The sequence below is a fragment of the Poecilia reticulata genome, chromosome 19 (genome assembly GCF_904066995.2).
Source record: "Poecilia reticulata chromosome 19, P_reticulata-male-v2, whole genome shotgun sequence".
Taxonomy (NCBI): Eukaryota; Metazoa; Chordata; class Actinopteri; order Cyprinodontiformes; family Poeciliidae; genus Poecilia; species Poecilia reticulata.
In genome coordinates, this window is record NC_088848.1 from 25,944,644 (window position 1) to 25,966,486 (window position 21,843).

General features: G+C 42.1%; 1 protein-coding gene across 4 annotated transcripts; it reads right to left on the reverse strand.

Annotated features, from left to right (window-relative positions):
• Nucleotides 1-248: 248 nt before the first annotated feature.
• Nucleotides 249-20,987, reverse strand: bms1 (BMS1 ribosome biogenesis factor). Of its 4 annotated transcripts, none has more exons than XM_081600321.1 (23): nt 20,870-20,987; nt 18,266-18,451; nt 18,005-18,195; nt 17,704-17,783; nt 16,231-16,419; nt 15,994-16,136; nt 14,030-14,151; nt 13,421-13,614; nt 13,196-13,338; nt 12,626-13,071; nt 12,118-12,219; nt 9,827-9,978; nt 9,653-9,734; nt 9,269-9,330; nt 8,649-8,840; nt 8,327-8,515; nt 7,944-8,124; nt 4,689-4,747; nt 4,407-4,529; nt 4,180-4,327; nt 3,669-3,844; nt 2,746-2,907; nt 249-675 (listed from the first exon to the last, which is right to left on the reverse strand). In XM_081600321.1, exons 2-23 carry the CDS (start codon nt 18,448-18,450, stop codon nt 448-450), a joined length of 3,549 nt encoding a protein of 1,182 aa, XP_081456447.1. In that variant the 5' UTR covers nt 18,451; nt 20,870-20,987; the 3' UTR covers nt 249-447. The 4 variants fall into 4 exon arrangements, with proteins under 4 accessions (XP_081456447.1, XP_008436289.2, XP_008436290.1 ...); XM_008438067.3 differs by lacking the exon at nt 20,870-20,987 and adding an exon at nt 19,710-20,229 and having other exon boundaries at nt 12,626-13,020; XM_008438068.3 differs by lacking the exon at nt 20,870-20,987 and adding an exon at nt 19,494-20,228.
• Between the last annotated feature and the right edge of the window lie 856 nt (nt 20,988-21,843).

Consider the following 21,843-nt stretch of genomic DNA (forward strand, 5'->3'; position numbering starts at 1 on the left):
AGCACCCAGCTGTTACACCAAACTGTGTTCCATGATAAAATAAAAAATAAAAAGCTATATGGCAGAGCTTCTGTGTTTGTAACAAGGATCTTACCAACATTAGATTGGTAGTGGCTCACTTTGAGCCATTTCTAAATGTTCATGGTCAGATATTTATATCATCTGACCATAAACAGTAAAAATGTAAGATTTAACTATCAGTATCTATTTGCATAGGTTATAAGTGCACTGGTCTCAAAAATCCACGCTTCTTATTGATGTTGCATTTCTTTATTCCACTGTAGAACAAAGTTGTAGTATTGTCATGAAACCAGAGACCATAATGTGCAGACCTAAACAAGATCTGAGCTCACACCAGGTCTTACTTAATAAAAGCGTCTCCAGGGAGACATAAAAACAGTCTGTCATAGTTCTCCAGAGTTCAGACACGCAGGTCCAGTGAGGGAGCTAGAGGTCGCTGGGCGCTCCCTTCAGGCTGGAGCGCTGCTTCTTCTGGTCCTTCTGACCCATCACTCTGTACAGCTTCTTCTTAGCCTCCCTCTGCCTCTTCAGCTTAGCCTCCTCGTCTTTCTCCTTTTGCTGGAGGAACTCTTTGTGTTTGGCATGCTGCACCTTGTGGGCATTCTTCCTCTTGTAATTGTGGACTGTGCTCAGAGCATGGAGAAGTGCTGCCACCTAGAGGGCCAGAAGAAACCGTCATCTTTTAACATGAGGACAAGCCAATAAGCTGGCTCCTGTTTGAAAAGAGATAACCCAATGCTGATATCAGTGGAGCCCACTCAGACTTTATAGACAGACTGAAAATCCTGTTTAAGAGAAATGTCATTAACCCACTTTCAGCAAGGGTCAACTGAATATTTGAGGTTTTGTCTTCCTCCCTTTGCAAAACCATGCATGTTAGGGACGCGCTGACCAGGTTTTTTGCTGCAGATCACCACTGATCACATTGGATAGGCTTTTAATTTTTCACTTTAGGTATAAATGTTACTATGTGACCTGGCAAAAAATTCACCTAATTTAGACATTAAAATACAAAATATTTGCAGACAACAGCAGCTATTCAGTCAAAAGTACAACTGAAAAACCTGCAATCAGTAAAATAAAATTCAACAGCAAGGCTCTCAGTACCATAAATTATTCACGAGTCAAGGAAATATCACAACACTGCCTACATCAAATAATGTTAAGTGAAAAAGGAGACATTCATTCATTCAAAGTCAAATGCAGGCTGCATCAAAATAAACAATCCTGAGTTACTGAATCAAAACGTCCTGATAGCATGGCTGATTAATGCTGGTTCTGATTGGCTGTTTCTGACCGAGTGGAGTAATTCTGAAGAACAGGGAGGAGGCAGAGAAGATTGATTATTTTTCAGACATCATCTGTCTTATGTTAGGACGTAGTGAAACTTTTAATAGATGTGAAAAATCCTTATTTTTTTTAAGTTACATGCTGCAGCTTTAAACAGATGCTTGTGTGAGAGTTCACTGCAGGTGGAGGTTGAACGGCACTACGTCTGTGAAATATTATCACCAGTAGCGAGTAGCAGTGGTCCAACAGCGAGAACAGAACCAGAACCAGAACCATATTAGATTTGATGTGTTGATGCATTTTGATGTGCTTCACTCCTGAGGTCATTTTCCGTCGCAATAGCAAACATCTGCGATACACGCTGAACCGCTTAACCACTGTATAGCCGAGAAACATGTACATAGACTGAATCCGCGCAGACACACATGTGTTTACATCTCACTGACGTCGCCCTCGCTTTTAACCCTCACTTTTTTTAACCACATTCCTCCTGAGAGTCTCCCTCAGACCAACGGTGGTTAAACCTGAACCAGATAACTGATGTTTTTGACCTGCCTTTTAACAAGCCCTTTCTTTGTGCTCTCAGCCACGCTGCTTCCCCCTCGCTCCGTTTCAATGCGGCTGGTTACGTCATCAACAAGCATTACCATGGTTAACCTGTAGACTCTACAAATTTCTATTGTTTCTCTCTTATGCCATTTATATTACACTATACCAAATGAAATTATACGATAAAATATTTGCCATGTCAATTAATTACACAGCTTATAATATTAGCTTAGCATTCCCTCCTTATATCTTCACTGAAATAAGATTTCTCACTTGAATCTTGTAATAAATAAATGCCAGGCAATATGCTTTTTGCCATATTCATTATAATATGCATTATTACAAGTCTTATTGGTAACGCTTTCTTTGAAGGGGTGTACATAAGACTGACATGACACTGTCATAAACATGAAGGAGTCTTTATGAATGTTGTCATGAAGTGTCATTTGGTAAATCATGACACTTTTAATGCAAAATTGTCTTGAAAGTCCATTAAAAATGCCAACTTTGCATTAAAGTGTCATTATTTACCAAATGACACTTCATGACAACTGTCATAAACATTCATAAAGACTTCTTTATGTTCATGACAGGTGTTATGACATGTTTATGACAGTGTCATGTCAGTCTTATGTACACCCCTTCAAATAAAGTGTTACCATCTTATTCTGTAGCATTGATGCTTCTGAACAGTACAGGTTGGAACCAGCCCGTTGCTAGACAAGGCCAGACGATGCCAAAGTACACTGACATTTATTGTCAGATACCAAAGTTCACATAAAAACAGATTTGTATTTATAAATACAATAATGTGGAGCTTAAATGAAGTTGAAGTAACAGATAAATTTGAGGAAATCCTTTTCGATCCAGTCCGGTTGTGCTCACCTTCCTCTCATGCGGCTCTCGGATCACGCTGGGCCTCTGGAGGTCCCTGGGGGTCTTTCCTTTGGGCTGCTGCTGTTTGGGTTTGCTCTTGAAGGGGAGGGCCTTCTGAAGCTCCTTGGGAATATGCAGGGGATTGAAGCGGCGTGGAGCTCGGACCACCGGCTGGAACGGAACCACATGGAGATTCACAACCAATCACTACATCAGGGAAATATTATCATATATATATATATATATATATATATATATATATATATCTTCCACAGAAAACCCTGTGGAAGAGAACTGTACCAGCTGTGGTCCCCAATCAACCAGAGTCTACTGATGTACCAGGTAGGAAAATATCGTAAGATTTTCATTTTTGTGTCAAAAATTAAATATTAATGTTTATCCATTCTGAACTGACTGTGGATCAGTGATAGAGCAGTTCTTCTGCAATCAGAAGGTTACAGGTTTGATTCCAGCTTCTTCTTGTCACATTTTGAAGGCACTTAACCATAGGTTGCCAAGCAACTTGCATACTGGTGTATGCGACTGTAGCATAAAGCATGTACATGACTGGAAAGACGCACTTCCCTCAAAACTCATCTTGCTGAATAACAGCCACATTTTGAAGGCACATTTTGGGTCATGGGAAAACCAGTGTCTTCAATCCAGGACTTGAGGTGAGGGCCTGTGTCCAGCAGCCTTGAGATGAGTCCCTGGTCCAACAACCCTGAATCCGCTCCTCAGTAATCAGTCAAGTCCTGCTAATGACTGTATATTACTCAGGTGTTTTGAAGCAGAGACACATCTATATGTTGCAGGACACGGGCCCTCGAGACCCGGAGCTGAGGAGCCCTGCGACAGACTAGGTTTAAGTGAATGAAATGTTCCGTCTCCTTGACAACCTGCTCAGAAGGCTGCCAGGATGTGTGTTGTACCTTGTACAGACAGTCAGGGTTGGGTTTGTTGCGGATGCCCAGGTCATGTTTGAGCTGCCCCAGGGTCCTCATGCCTGACCAGCTGTCCTTCTGACCAGCAGGGAGCAGCAGAGAGGTAACGGGGTTGTAGAGCTGAGGGACTGACACTGGGTACCAGGAGCGCAGGAACACAATGTCTGCACACACACACCAAAACACAGTGTGCACATCACACTGACCTTTCCACTCAGCAGCACTGATCTGGTATGTTGTGGATGTATTTGTCTGGAGGACACAGCAGCAGGGTGAATTCACTGCAGCTGAAGAAAACTCAGAGTTTACTTCAGCTGTTCTACAAATAGAAACACACTTTGTTTGTAGAAAGTGTGTGTGATCCTCAGAGCACAGTTAATTGATACATACTTGAGATGTGCAAACATTTCTAATCTGAAGAGCCAGGATTCCTCAGAGTCTCTAAACCAAACAGTAGTGATGAAGATGAGTAGTAGCTGTGCACCATAGAAACACTCACCACTCATGAGCAGTCGGTCCTCAAATGTGGCTCTGAAAGCTCCTGCAGGTGAAGACAGCGCCTTCTTGATCTGACCCCTGATGCCCGACACGGTTCGCACTGAGGCTCCTTCAAACTTGGCCACCTCCAGCACAGTGTTGAACATTCCCTGAGCAACAGAGCAACATTACACCTGCTACAAGGAAACGGTGAGATGGTGTGTGTAAATACCCAAAACATGTTCCCACTTTAACAAAGCAGGTATTCTTAAAGATCTTGAATGGATATCCAATCAGCTTGAGCTTCTTCACTATAGTCACTGACTTGTCCAGATCCAGAACGACTCCTGTGGCTGCGATACGAAAACTGGCCTGCAGACAAAAAAACAAAACAAAAAAATGGAGTATGAAAACTGCACACATGAAAACATATTTTCAAGATTTTTTTTCCTGAACCTGGAAAATAGAGATTGTCAGTCATATTGAGAATCTAGAACAGATTGTAGTTTATCAACATGGAGTCAGTCTTACCTTAGATCCAGTCACTGACTGCACAGCCAGGAAACCAGAACCCTGGGGTGTGATGGGACCTTTGAAGAGACAAACCCAGAGAAAAGGACTTTTAAAATCACAATGTTTGGATATTTAAAAATAGAAAACCTTCTAAAAGAGTTCAGATTCACTTGAAATATAGCCTGTCGTGTAAGATCTTAATTATCCTGGGTTGTATCTGCTGGGTTTCCTTACAAACTTTAGAATCTACTTTGAGTAATTAATTGAGCACACTGCACTTCCCTGCACAGTCCCTTGTTCACACAGATGTATCATTGTTACTGCGTGTCAAACACACACCTTTCACAGCACAGCTATTTGTGGTTCACATTGAGCTTGCACAAGCAGAGGAAATGCTGAGGCTTTTAAATTTGATAATTACCGTGGTGCAGTATTATCTGAAGAAACATGAGGGGTTAGTAGAAATGCCAATACAGGTGAAGCTTCTCTGCAACAATGCCTTCCAAATCATCCAGTTTGAGTGGAAGACGGCACATGCAAACCACAATAAGGTGAACTTCAGGGGTGCAGTTGCCACAGCACACGAGTGATTAGTGCGCCCTTTGCATTCTGTTCAATGCACCAACTATAAAGCAGTCTTTCAGGAACACCTCAGCTCTGCTGGTGAAGTTCACAGTGTAGTGGAGCACAGCAAATACGCATACAGTCGGGGGTCACTGGTATATACATATATATATATTTAAAATAAAAACAAGCAAAGCTTAGCCTGGCAGGGGGTGTCGAGAAAAGTCGAGCTCATCCCACTTCCCCATGCTGGAGATTTTAGCTTAATAATAATGAATAAAGTTAATTTAAAATTAATTACACAGGTGACATCAAGACCCAACAGTAGAGTCAGACGGTAATAATCTGGTTATAATGAATCTGGTTGTGTGTGTTGTTATTGTGTCCTGCAAACTTTGCTTTAATTCTACTCTTTTCTATTTAATCATAAAAAATCATAGTCAGGCAGAAAGAGAGTCATGAAACAGGAAGAGCTGGTTTCCTGAAGAAAAGGGGAAGTTTCTATCTTGCATCAGTATAAAAATAGTTCAGACCATTCCTTATTTTAAAGCATTAAAGGTTTTTAAAGAATAAAATCTAAACATTGAGTAATTGGATAAAACCCAGAATAAAATACTTAAATTAATGACTTATAATTGGGCCAATAATTAATATTGGTTTAACCAGTGTTTTGATGTTGGTTTGATTATAAGAATATTTACACTTACTCTTACACTTGTGGAAATACTTAAAGGTAAAACAAGAAACTGTAACATGATATCAGATAATTAGAATAATGGATATTCTTGGTTTCTTTTCAGAAATGTCTGTAATAACTCACATTATGATTATAATAAGAGTAACTAATAAGTTATGGTTATTATAACATTATAAATGAATGTTAAATCAGAGAAACTAAAAGGTTATAAATGTGATTTTGACATTGAACTTGAAATGGTGTAAAATGTTGTAACTGTAATTAAAGGTCACCGATGTTGTGTTGGAGGTAGATGGTAGGTGAAAGGTGAAAGGTCAGGGGGAAAGAGGAACTGATAGGAGAGCGGAGATGACCAAGGCCTTATTGCTAAACTTCAACTTTTCTAAGAAAAGAGAACAGACATCAGGACATAACTTCTCCAAGGTGATGGATATGAGATCATCTGTCCAAGCAGTCAGCCAATGAGAGGCACAGCAACAAAGCTAGCCAATGCAAACGCACCAAAAGGTGGATAAACCCTTTATAAGGTGGGTGCAACAGAGAAATCTTTGGTTGGATCCTTCAGGCAGCTTCGAGCCAAGACGGAGATGGACAAAGAACTCTGCAGCTGAAGAAGAGCCGGGGCCACAGAGCCGAAGACTGTTCTGCACATGGGGACCAACCCGTTAGCCCCGCAACATGTGGCTTCAAATCGCACTTCTCTCAACAGCTGGGTTCAGACCCCAAAGACAAAGACCAAGGCAAAGATGAAGATAAAGACAAAGGCAAAGAACAAAGGCAAAGAGGAAGAACTGGTGTGTTCCTTCCGTGGGACCAGGAAGATCGTGAGACGAGGAGAAGGGAGCTACAGAGCTGCAAGACAAGAAGCTGAGGACCGCTACGCGCATGAGGAAGTCACCCTGAGGCCCGAGACCTGCTGCTCTAAGTCAGTACTCTTCCTGTACTGGGAACCTCCTGCTGCTGCAACACCTTCTTCATCATCAGGCCAGTTCTGGGGTTCAAGATGCCAAACTCTGTCCGTCTCTCTCAAAGTTTCCCTTTTTTAGTTCTCAGTGTCAGCATTAGGGAAAGATAGGCTAGATTATTGATTTTACTTATTTGATTATTTCTGCTACTGAATTAAGCTGTACTGACCCTTGCAAAATTGCCTTACTAATAAAATAATTAGCATTAAGAAAATCTAAAAGATGTTGTGGACATTCAATTAATGAGTCGCCTTAAAGTTCTTTGATGGTTGTAAAATAGCTATGAAGTTTGATTCTGGGAGGAAAAAGTAGAAATGTTTTATAGGTTGCTTTTAGCCAAAACTAAAACACCCTTGGGACTCGCCCGAGTCACTAAAACCAACCTGGTTCAGTAACAAGTGCAAGTTGTAATAAAGAGAAAGAGCGACCGTTAACAGGTGACCTCTGTGAAGCTAGTTGGTTGCAGGCTGCTCAATCTGGCTAATTCACAGGGTGAAGAAGGTGGGACATCTGGAAGGAGGTCGTTAGAAACCAGGCTAGTCTTTCTCGATGCCAGCTTAAACAGAGTTTACTCAGTTCTGAACAGGGTAAAATCCTATCAGATTTAGAAAACTCAAATTACCCGTTAGATGGAGAGCTGGCTGCACATCTCCCCCCTCTGAGGGGGGGAAGTAGAGAGAGAGAGGGGGAGGGAGGTGTTGCGCAATAACAGGGGGTAAGTAAAGTCTGCTGCCTGCCAGGCTTGTAAGCCACTGGAGGAAATCCTGCACAGTCAGCGATTTTTCTCACTGGAGAAATTGTTCCATCTATTCATCTGCTCGAAGTGTGATGGCATGATGTGGGTTTTCTGTTCAGAATGTTGAATATTATTTAAACCGAGTGATTAATTGCAATTGAATGCGTCATTATTATCATATAAAAACAGATGACAATTTTAGTTTCTACCTATACACTGAAAAACAGAGCGACCATTAAATCTGAATGAAGCCAGCTGTCATCAGTTTCAATGGTGAGTTGAACTTTCTTTTGCACAGAGCAGCGTCTCACCCCAGATGGAGGCTCCACAGTGCATGTGCTGTGGCGTGTACTTGAGCAGGCGGTGGCGCCCGTTGTGATCTTCCATGTGAAACAGAGGGATGGTCTGGAAGCGGCGCCAGCCCAAGGAGAAGATCAGAGGATCCTTTGTCTTCAGGATCCGCTCGTACCATCTGTGCTTCTTTAGTCGCATCTGGCACACACACACACACACACACACACACACACACACACACACACACACACACTTAATTGGGAATGCTTTATTGTCCATGCTGCAGAAAGCAACACCATCCAACACACTTCAACCATGAACTCGGCGGTTTAGAAACATCTAAAGATAATACACACTGCTTTAAAGGTGCATGTTGTCAGCTGACAGTGCGTGTACATACCTGGAGATATCCTAAGTTGCCTTCGCTGGAGCCCAGCCCACCAAGGATTATGGGATAATGGGCGTCAAAGTTTGTCACAAACTCGCACGGCAAAGAGCCAATTTCCACCCGGATGTACATTCCAGGTCGGAAGCCTTCATACTGAACCCTGCTCTCATCGTCCATGTCCCCAAACGCCGCTCTGTTCAGCTGGGTGTCAACAGGAAGACAGACAGCAACCAGTCAGTCAGACTGGAAGCAGCAACCAGTCAGTCAGACTGGAAGCAGCAACCAGTCAGTCAGACTGGAAGCAGCAACCAGTCAGTCAGACTGGTTCCTGTACCTCCGCCTGCTTCTGCAGCTCCTCCTTCAGGTCGTCAAAGTATGTGGAGTCTCCGTCATCATACTCGGAGTTGAACCGTTCCTTCAGTCTGCGTTTCTTCTCCAAACGTTTGTTCTTTTGAACCTCTTCATCATCCATCTTCACCTGGGGCTCTTCATCCCCATCATCATCATCATCGTCGTCCTGTGTATCCTGCAGATCACACGGTGCGTTAGGACAACTGTTGAGATGGTCAATCTGCACCAGTAAACCCTGAGCTGCTGGTCCCATCATGAGTATTTCTAGTTGAAGATGGACAGCAGCCCTCATGAACCAGTCACAGAGCTGACCAGACCTGACCTCTGGCTCTTCAGCAGTAAAAGCTGAAGAACCTCAGCATCTTTCCAAAGGATGAAACATAATAGTAATATTACTGTCCGTCATGACAGTTAAATACACCTCCTGAATAACAATTATATTAAACTCTTTTTCCTGTCTTGTTTTTGGATTCCATCATTGGTTCTGATGGTACATTACATCACACAGATGTTCAAAATGTGAAGACATGCAAGCCTCTGGAGGAAAACAAACTGGGTTCTTCAAACACAAACAGTGACATCTGGTGCTGCTGCATCCCATACCTGAGGCTGCCTCACATGGACTTCTCCCGTCTCCAGATCTTCAAAGTCCCCATACAGCTCTTCTAAACAAAGCACACAGACCACTCATATTAGTTCATCTTCTATATTGTGGGAATAATATCAACAGTAATCACAGGGCAGAAAGGAACACAATGGAAGAACTACGGAGATAAACACCCAAAAACACTGTTGGGTGGGACTATCAGAGCAATAGAGGACTACGATTAAGTTTTAGACTTCTGTTGAGGAAGATCGGTGAATAAGATCAGCTTTACATGCAATTTCCAGCCAATCACCAATCTCCTGAAATTAAGGAAATTAGTGCCCCCCCAATAAGAGCATGATGTAGAGTAGAGCGATCTTCTGTTGCTGAACTCTTCCTACCATCTTGTTTCAGCAGTGTGGCTGCATCCTGGCCCTCCTCCCACTTCCCCGTAACAAAGCAGTCCCTGATGGAGTCCAGCACCTGAAACACACAACATTCCATCTCAACATGGCTGCATTATGTAGGCCACCAGCTCAGCAGCCTCAGTGTGGACAAATCAGGTGGAAGTAGACCTCTTGGACATCCCAGTCGTGGCCAGTGTCGGCGTGGAAACGGGAACAGTCCAGAGCGTTCGCCTGGAGCTTTTTGCTTTTCTGAGGTCGGCTGACTCTGAACAGCCCTCCCAGTTCCTCCTCCTCTTCCTCTGATTCCGTCACCTCGACAACTGCAAAACAAAGCCAGTGTGTTTGAGACATCCTTCAGAGAGCCTCACTGTATACAGTGGGGAGAACAAGTATTTGATACACTGTTGATTTTTCAGGTTTTCCCACTTGCAAAGCTTGTAGATGACTGTAATTTCTATCATAGGTTCTCTTCAACTGTGAGTGATGGAATCTAAAGAAAAAATCCAGAAAAACACAATGTATGATTTTTAAATAATTAATTTCCATTTTACTGTGTGAAGTAAGTATTTGATACACCAGAAAAAAGAAACTTAATATTTGGTACAGAAACCTTTGTTTGCAATTACAGAGATGAGACGTTTCCTGTAGCTCTTGACCAGGTTTGCACACACTGCAGCAGGGATTTTGGCCCACTCCTCCATACAGATCTCCTCCAGAGCCATCAGGTTTCGGGGCTGTCGCTGGGCCACACGGACTTTAAGCTCCCTCCAAAGATTTTCTATTGGATTCAGGTCTGGAGACTGGCTAGGCCACTCCAGGACCTTCAGATGTTTCCTACGGAGCCACTCTTTAGTTGCCCTGGCTGTGTGTTTTGGGTCGTTATCATGCTGGAAGACCCGGCCACGACCCATCTTCAGTGCTCTTACTGAGGGAAGGAGGTGGTTGGCCAAAATCTCACGATACATGGCCCCATCCATCCTTCCCACAATATGGTGCAGTCGTCCTGTACCCTTTGCAGAAAAGCATCCCCAAAGAATGATGTTTCCACCGCCATGCTTCACGGTTGGGATGGTGTTCTTGGGGTTGTACTCATCATTCTTCTTCTTCCAAACATGACGAGTGGAGTTTAGACCAAAAAGTTCTATGTTTGTCTCATCAGACCACATGATCTTCTCCCATTCAGATGGTCATTTGCAAACATCAGACGGGCTTTGACATGCGTTGGCTTGAGGAAGGGCACCTTGCGTGCACTGCAGGATTTTAATCCTTGACGGCGTAGAGAGTTACTGATTGTTTTCTTTGAAACTGTGGTCCCAGCTCTATTCAGGTCATTGACCAGGTCCTGCTGTGTAGTTCTGGGCTCATTCCTCACCTTCCTCAAGATCAATGATGCTCCACGAGGTGAGATCTTGCATGGCGCCCCAGACCGAGGGACATTTTCCATTATTTTGCATTTCTTCCATTTTCTAATAATTGCACCAGCTGTTGTTGCCTTCTCACCAAGCTGCTTGCCTATTGTCCTGTAGCCCATCCCAGCCTGGTGCAGGTCTACAATTTTATCCCTGATGTCCTTACAGCTCTCTGGTCTTGGGCATTGTGGAGATGCTGGAGTCTGATTGATTGAGTGTGTGGACAGGTGTCTTTGATACAGGTAACGAGTTCAAACAGGTGCAGTTAATACAGGTAATGAGTGGAGAACAGGAAGGCTTCTGAAAGAAGAACCAACATGTCTGTGAGAGACGAAATTCTAACTGGTTGATAGATGATCAAATACTCATTTCACACAATAAAATGGAAATTAATTACTTAAAAATCATACATTGTATTTTTCTGGATTTTTGTTTTATATTCCATCACTCACAGTTGAAGAGTACCTATGATAGAAATTACAGTCATCTACAAGCTTTGCAAGTGGGAAAACCTGAAAAATCAACAGTGTATCAAATACTTGTTCTCCCCACTGTAGATGTTAGAAAACATATCACAATATAAACATTTCATATGATGAAATGATTACTTATTTTTGTTTTAAATATCCAAAATATTGCCAAACTGGTGGCGTGACCATTCCCGTTTTATCCACAATTTTCTCTCCTCATTATTGTTTTTATTTTTTTGTTTTTTTATTACCAGCTTTGAAACACGGCAGTGAAACCTGAAACTGCTGCTGAGCAAGTTACTCAACAGGTTGTTGCTAGGTAACACTTAGCTGCTTAGCTGGCTGTGAGGGGTGGAGCAGCTAAAGCTCTTCCTCTGCTTCCATCCTCCAGAATGTGGTGCAGAGGTCAGAGTTCAGTGAAATTACTGAATATGCATTATCTATTGACCACATGCTTATGGTGATATATGTTGTTATTGATTTACTGCCACGGCCTAATAGATGTTCATAAATGAGTCACAAAGGCTCAATCATAAATCTACGGATTTATTATCTGAAGAAGTGAAACCAGACTGCGTACCTGAACCATAAACAAGTTTTCTCAGATTTGGGGCAGCTTCTTGTTGCCGTAGGAACGCCTCCGCTGCTTTCTGCTGCAGACCCTCCTTCCATCTGAGAGCCCCTGTGGGTGTGAACCGAGAGTTAAAGCATGAAGAGAAAATACAAAGTCCCTGCAGGTCAGTGGCCGATCCCATTGGTAGAACCGGGTCAATCAGGAGGATGGAGTGAGGGAGGGGAGGTCCCTGGTGGCCTGGGCCCAGTATGAATGTGTGAGTGAATACAACAGTCCTGAATCTATGTGACTGAACATGGACTGTTGGGCTTCAGCTGAAGCATGTCAGAACCTTTACAGGTCTCCTTCTAACAGCTTTGACTGGTATACAGCAGCTATTAAAATAAAAAAATAAATAAATCAGTAAAGAAAACTCTCTCAGCTACTCGATATCTAAAGACTCAAAGAGAAACATATTAATACAGTGAACATGTGGAGGAAACTGAAGCAGATCTGAAGGACCCAGGATATTTACCCTGCTCCTCCATCTCCTCCTCACTCTCTCTTTCAGAGTGCTGCTTGCCCAGCTCTTCACCTCCATCATCATCATCATCATCAGTAAGCTCATCCTCTGATTCTTCATTCTCTTCAGAACTATGGCCAGAGTCTCCAGGTGTTCCTGCCTCCTCTTCCTCTTCACTCATCTCCAGCTCGTCTTCGCTGTCTGCGAACGCTGGCAGCTCAGCACAGCTTCCTGTTCTTCCTCTCTCTGCCTCCAGCTTCTGCTTCTTCTGGGGTGGAGCACCACCTGCTGCAGTCTCTTCACATTCAACATCATCTTCATCATCAGCCTGGTCACTGCCTTCGCCATCATCTTCCTCGCCGACATCCTCCTCCTCGTCCTGGGTGAAAATTACCTTCCTTCGCTCTCTGTTGGTGGTGAGATCCCAGACACATTTTTCCTCAAGTATCTCCTTCTCCCTAACACACACACAGTTGATTAGCATCATTATAATGATAAGTATCTGAGTGTGCGTGTGTGTTTATGTGTGAGAGAGTTTACATGAAGCAGACAGATGCATCAGTACACCATGTGAGAACAGACCTGGTGTGTTGGCTGATGTGTGTCGGGTCCAGAGTGGCTGAGCCGGTGAACAGAGACACCTTACTGGCAGCCATCTTGGTGTCCAGAGTAGAATGTGCGTCAATGAGAGACTGGACCAGCTCCGTGGTGGGGCGCGCCTCCTCCTGTCACCCAGCAGACAGGACAGTGAGCAGAGCCCAGGTGGTCATAATGAAATGCTCAGACCTTTCATGAAGCAGAATGTACCTGCAGCTGGTTGACGTGGCTGGCAGGCAGGTCGATGTAGACGGCGTCCTTGTCATAAACCAGCCCCCCGACCCCCGCCATGGGGGCGTACAGCAGGCGCTCCTTCTCATTCAGAGCTCTCTTCTTCTGAGCGTCAGGAAGTGGACACGGGTCGGACAGGAAGCCCACGTCTCCCACCTGGAAGTCTCCTACACCTGTCCTCAGACACCACATTATAGCAGCAGGTTAGCTTTCCGATGCAAAGTCTTGACTTAGATTGAACTATGTGTGCTAGGCTCCATTCACACTGCAGGCAAACATGACCTTTGCCTGACCTTCGCACCCATCAGAACGATCTGTTCCATATGTGGAACTAAATCAGATTCTTATCTGATAATTCTCAAAGCATCTGCGGTCTGAACATCCATGTCACATTTTATCAGACTTTTGCATCATTGATATGAGACATGCATCATAATTCAATCAGAAGTGAATATCAAAGTGAAAAGAGATTCCCACCAGTATGGCTTACTGGTAAAACACTCTGAGCCTAGGCAGCCTGATCAGACCCCCAGGATGAATGTGTGAAGGTTTTCAGGCCTGAACACATCACAGCTCTGCTGAGCGCACCTGGGATGTGGACCTGGCCTTTGTTTTTCAGATGTGCCCCTCTCAGGAAGCCGTACAGAGACACCGTCCGGTCACATTTAGGATCCGTCCTGACCTGCTCTGGGTCCGTTAAGTCCTCCATACTGAAAAAAAAAATCCAGAATTGTGAAGAACTGAAATATAAAAACCAGCATCAAGAAGATTAATTATTGATGCCTTCAGGTAATGTGTTATTAAAGCAAAACACAAATTAAAGACAACCCAGATGTTCATTTGACTTTCCTAATAAACTTCAAGATAAAGAACCAGAAATCCCAGCTCAGTAGAAATCATGTGCAAATAGTTCAGTCTGAACTGTTTGCTGCTCCTTATGGAGGAAGTGACATCATAGGGTCCTGGCTGCTGGGGCCCATGATGTGGAACATCAAGTGATCTTGTTCTGTTTGTTTTTGTCACTTTTTTCTCTGCTCTCCGAATTGGGAGCAATTCTGCAGAAAATATTTTCTGATGTTTTTGGTGATGCAACATGATATTAAATTTTTTTTTAAATTTGATGCATTAAAACTGAATAACACTTAGAAATTTAAAACAAACTTGCAGAAAACTGCAAAATGGCTGAAACACTGAATTCCTTTAAATCAAGACTAAGAACCCTGTTAGTTACTTTTGATTAATAATGAATCAAACATGGACCAACGTATTCGATGTGTATTGATGATGGCACTCGACAAAATGTAATGTTTGTTACTGGTTTCTAAATTGGTGGCTGCATGTTGATTTTAGAACTTTTTATTTTTTTTATGATATTTGAACTGCTTTGTGGCCGAAATGTGCTACACAAATAAACTAGATCAGGGGTTCCCAAGTCCAGTCCTCAAGAGCTATCATCCTGCAACTTTTAGATGCATCTCTGTTCAAACACACCTGGATCGAATAAACTGATCGTTACCAGCCTATTGCAGAGCTGAATGAATGCTGGTGAGGAAATTCAGACATTTTGAAGCAGAGATGCATCTAAACGTTACAGGATGATAGCTCTTGAGGACTGGACTTGGGAACCCCTGAACTAGATTGTTTAAAATTATGGTTTGCAATAATGTATTTAGCCACTTAGATGGGCTTACAGTGTCACAAACTGGGTAATTATGGTAATGTTATAAGAATTTTGATTCATGTAAACGAGAAGCTCTTCTTGTGGCCAGAGTCTCCGCCCAAAACTAAAAGTAGTGTTGGTTCCATGAGAGCAAAAACAGATACCAATGATTTTAAAATATGATTAAATTCAGTTGCTGTGTGCAGTATAGAGATAAAGTTGCACTACTTAACAAATGTCCTGATGTAGATGGTTCAATAACCAGCAAATTGCTCTTGATTCTTAATAGTTTTCAGAAGTATACACAGCCATACAGGCTACTGCCAAAAAGAAGAAATGGATTTTCAAATGCTTTTCATCATCAATCGCAATGAACACAACAAAATATCATAATTAACCATATCATCCATACTCTAACCCTGACAATGATCCAATAGAATCATTAACCATGGGACTAACAGTTTTTCCAACAAGCTGTGAAATCTGTCCAACTTCATCCTCTCTGCAGATGCGCGCGCGCGCACACACACACACACACACACGCACACGCACACGCACACGCACACGCACACACACACACACACACACACACACACACACACACACACAGCTGCACTAAGCAAAGACTAATTGAGACTTTAGCAACAGATATTTATATACTTTAGAATTTTATTGATCAGTGAGGGTACCACTGCAATTTTGTTATGTTCTAGAAACATAACTACAAATAAAAAATGGGATGATAAAGACTAAGTTTCTGCACACATTCACACTCCTACTGCACCTCAAAAGCAGTCAGTTTGTGTTATGTTAATAACAGAAATATTAATAATGTCATTAAATTTGGCCACCCACAAGTAAAAACTCCCAGGCTTCCACAGCTCCCACTCACCGGTCAACCAGCAGATAGGGGTGAGACGTCTGCCACACAAGAGGACGAAACTTCATGACTGAGATGAAGCGGCCCAGGTTCTTCACCTCCTGGGTCTGGTACTCCCCGTAGACCATACCAGACAGGTAGAACAGCTTGGCCCCCTGCAGGAGCCAAACCCAGCTTACATCACTGTCCCGAGCTCCACTATCTGGACAGAGAAGCCGCCCAGCCAGAAACATCTGATGGTGTACCTACCTGGTAGACTTCAGTCCAGAAGCGGTGCTTCAGGGTTTTCTTCGTCTTCCTGAGTGACTTGTTGTTCTTGAATGAATCCAAGTGAGTCAGGACACCCATTATACGAGGGAAACCATGAACCTGACAAATGTTGAGAAACTCAAAGGTCTCCATCTCAAAGCCGAAGCTAGCATCAATTAGCATCAACACCTGCAGACAGAAAGAAGCTGCTTCACTCACTCTGTTTTTTAATATGTTCAACTGTTCCAGACCAACAACAATGTAAGAACAGCTGAAACCAAATACACTGCTCAAAAAAATAAAGGGAACACTTTAACATTTAAGTGAACACTGAAGTGTTCCCTTTATTTTTTTGAGCAGTATATTTACATTAGGGTCACTGACCAGATAAAGCATATAACATGAATTAAAGATGAATGACTGTGCTTTTATTCTGTGAACACAAAAAGAATAAATGATAAATATTTCTCACAGAATACTATAAATGCAGAGAATGTTTTCGTCTGTCGTAACCAAGTCAACAACAGCGCCATCTTGTGACCAAATGTAATCAGAGCAGGTCAAACCATAAACAACTGAGGCTGAATACATAGAAGTGGAGGAAGTTGTGAGGATTTCAGTGAAGATTTGAGCAATTTATCTGCAGTTTAAGAGGAAGGAGTTAGATGTAGTGTGAAGAAGAGGGAGCTGGTCCTACTGAAGAGACTATGGCTTATTTTGCAGCCATATTTATTTGAGTGAGATAGTTCAGGAAGCAACGATGACTCCAAGGTTTCTGGGGAGGAAGGATCCAACGATGAGTAAATGAGAATGGAACCTTCTGGTATCAAGAAATTGGACCCAAAAGAGCAAACCGGACTGCTGGAAGTCCACAGCTCTCTGATATCTGGGCTGGTTTTTCTGGATTTTTTCACACATGAAAGTTGTTTTAGGTGTTGCCTTTAAATTCAACAATAGGAGACTCTATGATTACTTTAATGTGTCGTTTATCTCATTTTTCTATTTTTTTCAATAATCTAGCAATAAAAAGAGGTTTTGAATAAAAAATGTGGCTTATTTTTTCAATATACAGCTTTTGATTAAAATTCTATTATTTAACTCAAAGTGTTAAATGTGTCCCACCACTAGAATTAGAAGCATTCAGTCACATTATCTGTTCTTTCCCAAAACGGCACATTAAGTTTACTGGATGTTACCTTGTGACTTTGAATAAATGAATTCCTACATCTATTCAATATTGTAGCATTTAGCAAACACAAATCATTGAGTTGATCTGAGCTGATCTAAACAGTGGAAGGTTTTGACTGATTTAATGCAACACAGAGAGAAGAAAGTTGTGTCTCTTAACATCTGGTTCCAGCTTCATGTGCTGGATCTGTCTGGGTTTCATCCCCTCTGTAAATGTGAAATGCCTTCACACCAGCTCACCTCCCCAGTGTTACTACATCCAATAGCTCTGAATAGAACACTCACCAGGTCTGCCACCTTAGTCAGATCGATCATCATGTTGATGTCATTGTTACACTCCATGAACGTCAGCCGACGCTTCTTACCTAAAGAACGCACAAAGTTCATGTTTATTTTATGCAATAACTATTCCTACCATTAAACTGATCACATGACAACAGCTCATCTGGCTAAGGGATTAAATAAACATCTATATTTTTTAATTACATGATTTAAAATATGTCCTGACACATAAAACCTGAAGATGATAAAATGTTTTACTTCGTGATGTTGTGTGGCTCCTGTCAAAGTTGAAGCTGAAACCTACCGGACACAATAGTCACAGGTCCACATATATCTCCAAGCTTCTGCCTGGTGAAATTCTTGATCAGGCAGCGGATCAGGGTACTCTTTCCCACCTTGGGGGGTCCAACCACCACAATCACAACTGGAGGAGGCTCCAGAGGGGTTCGGTCCACCACAGGGACGTGGTGCTTTTTAGTTTTTATGTCTTGGGCCCTGGAGAGAAACAAACTTTTAGCACACTATTATTGGAAAACACCAACTGTGACGATTAGTGGAAAAGAACCTGTGGAAGGTCTTGGCCATGCGGACAGCAGACTGAACCGAAAACGCTTTGGGGTTACGTTTGCGCTCATCTTCTTCTACCAATCCCTCCTGTTTCTTGGCTTTCTTCTTCTCTGCCTTTGGTCCGCTGTGCTTCTGCTGGTGCTTCTTCGGTTTCTTTACCTTCGCATCCATCCTGCTCTCCATGCTGCACCGAGGGAAAATGGGTCAGAAAATGCATTAAATAAAGCATTATTCAGAGTGTTTCACAGCAGTTGCAGTTGGAGTGAGAATCAGTGCAAAAAATCTCAATGTTACATATGAGTGGATGGTAATAATCCTGCTAGCATATTTAGCTGCCAGTGTTTTTAATACCTTTCGTCAGACTCCTCAATGAACCAGAACATAAAACTGTTTAAACCTGATGGGCAGATTAAACTGAGACAGATGAAAAACAATGGTGAGAATATTCTGCCTGCCAGAAAAGTTTACACCTCAAAGCTCCAGTTTGGGAGGAATAGAGAAAGTTACTTAAGGGGAAATGCACCACAAACCAAGCCCAAAATAACACCAAAAGCATGGCAGTATGATGTTCTGGAGATGCATTCATTCAGCTGGAGTTATAGTTTTGTCAAGGTGCATATAGGTCTGTCACAACTGACAATAAATAAATTAATCACATGATAAATTACATTTTCCATTTGCATGATTTATTGATTTTGTCTCTCTACCAAAATTTGGATGACAAAAGTATTCAGTGTGATGCTTTGGTCTCAACCAGCCGTTATATCACAGTAACTTCATAATTCACTTTTTATTTGTTGTTTCTGTTTGTTTATTTATTTTGTATATTTGAAAATTACCATTGTATTACTTGTGGCCTCAAAACCAAAATGAAATTGTTTATTGTGATAACTTCTGGGCCAATTTATCGCCCAGCAAAACATGGTATTGAGACGGGAACAGAACCAGTCAGTTTTTACATGTCTGCTGCCGACCGAGATGAACTGGGATGTTTCAGCATCACGGCGAGCCGAAAAAACATCCAACTCAACAAAACATTACTTCCTGAGAGGAAAGGTTTTGAAGTAACCAAAGCAGAATTATGAGCTAAATGTTTCTGAAGATTCTCAAATGTCTAATGATTTCATCAGGCTAATAATTGAATATTTTATCGGGTAATAGTTTAATCCAGAAACACTTCAAACTACAAACATGAGCAAGAAACATAAGATAACTTCTGAGCTTACCTGAGGACAACAGGTACGGTTTCTTGTTTATTTCCACCACAGACTACTAAAAGAGCCAAGAGCTTTTAAAAACTGTTTTTTACCCACGGAACCAGCCTGTTGGTTAAAAGCCGCTATGTTTGGTCTGTAGAACAGCCCACTGAGTGGAACAGACTGCGGGACACGCAGAGTTAGAAACACAGCCTAAAACAGTCCGCATGAAAACATAACTGTTACCTGAAAACTAAACCGTCCGCAGAATTCCTCCAGGTAAACTCCTGGTTTGGTCTCACACGTGCAGAGGAAACGATGAATGGGAAGTTTGTCACCGTGCAACAGTTCACTAATCCGACGGATAACAAATATTTGAAGGTTCCGCGCAAGGATAGACGCCTCATGGACCGCTCTCGCCTATTGTCGCTGATGAGATTTAGGGCGGCCATCTTGGAGCGGTCCACCACTCCACTCAGCGTTATGTGTTTAGCAGCACAATGACGTATCAGCGCATTTAATCGATCATAACACGCTTTTTTGTTACTGGAAACCATATTCAAACATCTATCAAAGCTACATTTATGAACAAGTGTATTATTTAAGTGTGTTTTTAATACATAGTTCAGCATATTTAAATATGCTTAGTGGCTATAACAATAGAATAGGAATGGAATATTCTGATATTGATGTATGATGAGCAGATTACAAAGCACACAGCCGTTCATAATTTATTTAATAAATTATTTAGTAATATCAATACATATTTATAAAACTATACAAACACAAATAAATAATGATTAATACTGAATAATATATTGGATACATGTTTATATATGTGTGTGTGTGTGTGTGTGTGTGTGTGTGTGTGTGTGTGTGTGTGTGTGTGTGTGTGTGTGTGTGTGTGTTTCAGCCGACTAGTTCTAGCTTCAGAGATTCAGCAGCTGAGATTGAGTCCAAAATCCGATGTGAGATTCATCCTGCAGTGAATCCTTCTCTCTTTATAGATTCTCCCTCTTCTTCCTCACATCGTGTCTTTATGACACTTTCAAAACAAAAACAGAAGATTTAGGATGTATCTTAGTAGTGAAAGAATTACATATAAATAATAGTCTTTACCACCTGTGTAAACTTTGCTGGTGAATGTTATAACACATAATATGTTTTATAATATATGTTACATTGTTTCATTTCTAATGTAGGCTCTTGTGTCAGATAATCTCAATCAATGTTAGAGAATAATTAATTATTTTAGATTTACAGAATCTCAGTTATCCTTCATAGCGGCTGAACCCGTATTACACCGAGCACTGTAGGTAATATTAGCTGGTATCTCACCGGTGGACATAAATACAGTAAAGCAATATTCTAATCACAGAATATACACAATAATATGTCCATCTTACTTGTGAGATGTTGTCTGTTGAGCCTCACATCAATAATCCATAGATCAGAACAACAAAATCCCGCAGTGCTGAGGCATCTTCTCTTGTTTTGGTTGAGCAAAGTAGAAGGGACGACCCATCCAAGATGGCCGCCGGAGCAGCCAATGAGTTGGTCTACTCTTAGACTGTCTGATATCCAATGTCCAACTTGAAGCTAACTTCACTGTGGTAACAACGCAGGGCAATCTGATTTCCATGCCCCGCCTCTTCCGTGACAACTCTCACACAAACAAATCCAAGTCTCTTCTGAATCCGTGTATGGTTCGTTCTTTGTTTTTTTTGTTTCAAAATAAAATTAGAAAAACCAAACAAGCATGTGTTCTTTTTTGTTTTTAAAACAAAATTAGAAAAACGGCAATTGCAAAAATAAAGAAAATGAGCTGTCAATTTCGGTTTTCATTATTTCATTTTTGGCAAGCGGTCTGACCCGGAAGTTCTCTCTGTCCGGCTGACGCAGGGACCGAATCACACACATTATGCAGGCTGCAGGGACACAAGCTTGTTCATTTCAGGCTATATACTGTAGTATTTTCTGCCAGCCGCAAGTCAGTTTAAGTAAAGCTCCTGTGAGAAACAAATAATACCGGACATCTGGTCACCGAGAAAAATGGTTAGCCTGAGTTTTTAGTTAAGTTTTTTATTTTGAAAGGCCAGAGCACCGGGGAGTGGCTTTCCACCGCAGCCATACCCGTCTCGTCTCTGGACCAGCAAGATGGCTTCCATTGCACTGCGCCTCCAGCAGCGACAAACAGTAAGTACACTATTAATTTGTCACAAAAAGTTGTTTTAAGATGTTTTTAGACTAGAAAGTAGCCCTTATAGCTTAATTTACGGTTTGAAATATACTCCGGAGTTTTCGGAGCAGCGTAGCTCCGCTAACGGGGCCAGGCAGCTCCAGGCAGCTCCAGGCGGCTCCAGGCGGCTCCAGGCGGTTC

Excerpts from the sequence above, each read along its gene's own strand:
- bms1 (XM_008438066.3), bottom strand. The coding sequence starts at position 20,095 with ATGCTGAACTATGTATTAAAAACACACTTAAATAATACACTTGTTCAT. Across the intron at positions 18,196-18,265 it reads ATGGCCAAGACCTTCCACAG|GGCCCAAGACATAAAAACTA; the intron begins GTTCTTTTCCAC and ends GTTTCTCTCCAG. Across the intron at positions 4,328-4,406 it reads AGAATACCTGCTTTGTTAAA|GGAATGTTCAACACTGTGCT; the intron begins GTGGGAACATGT and ends TCTGTTGCTCAG.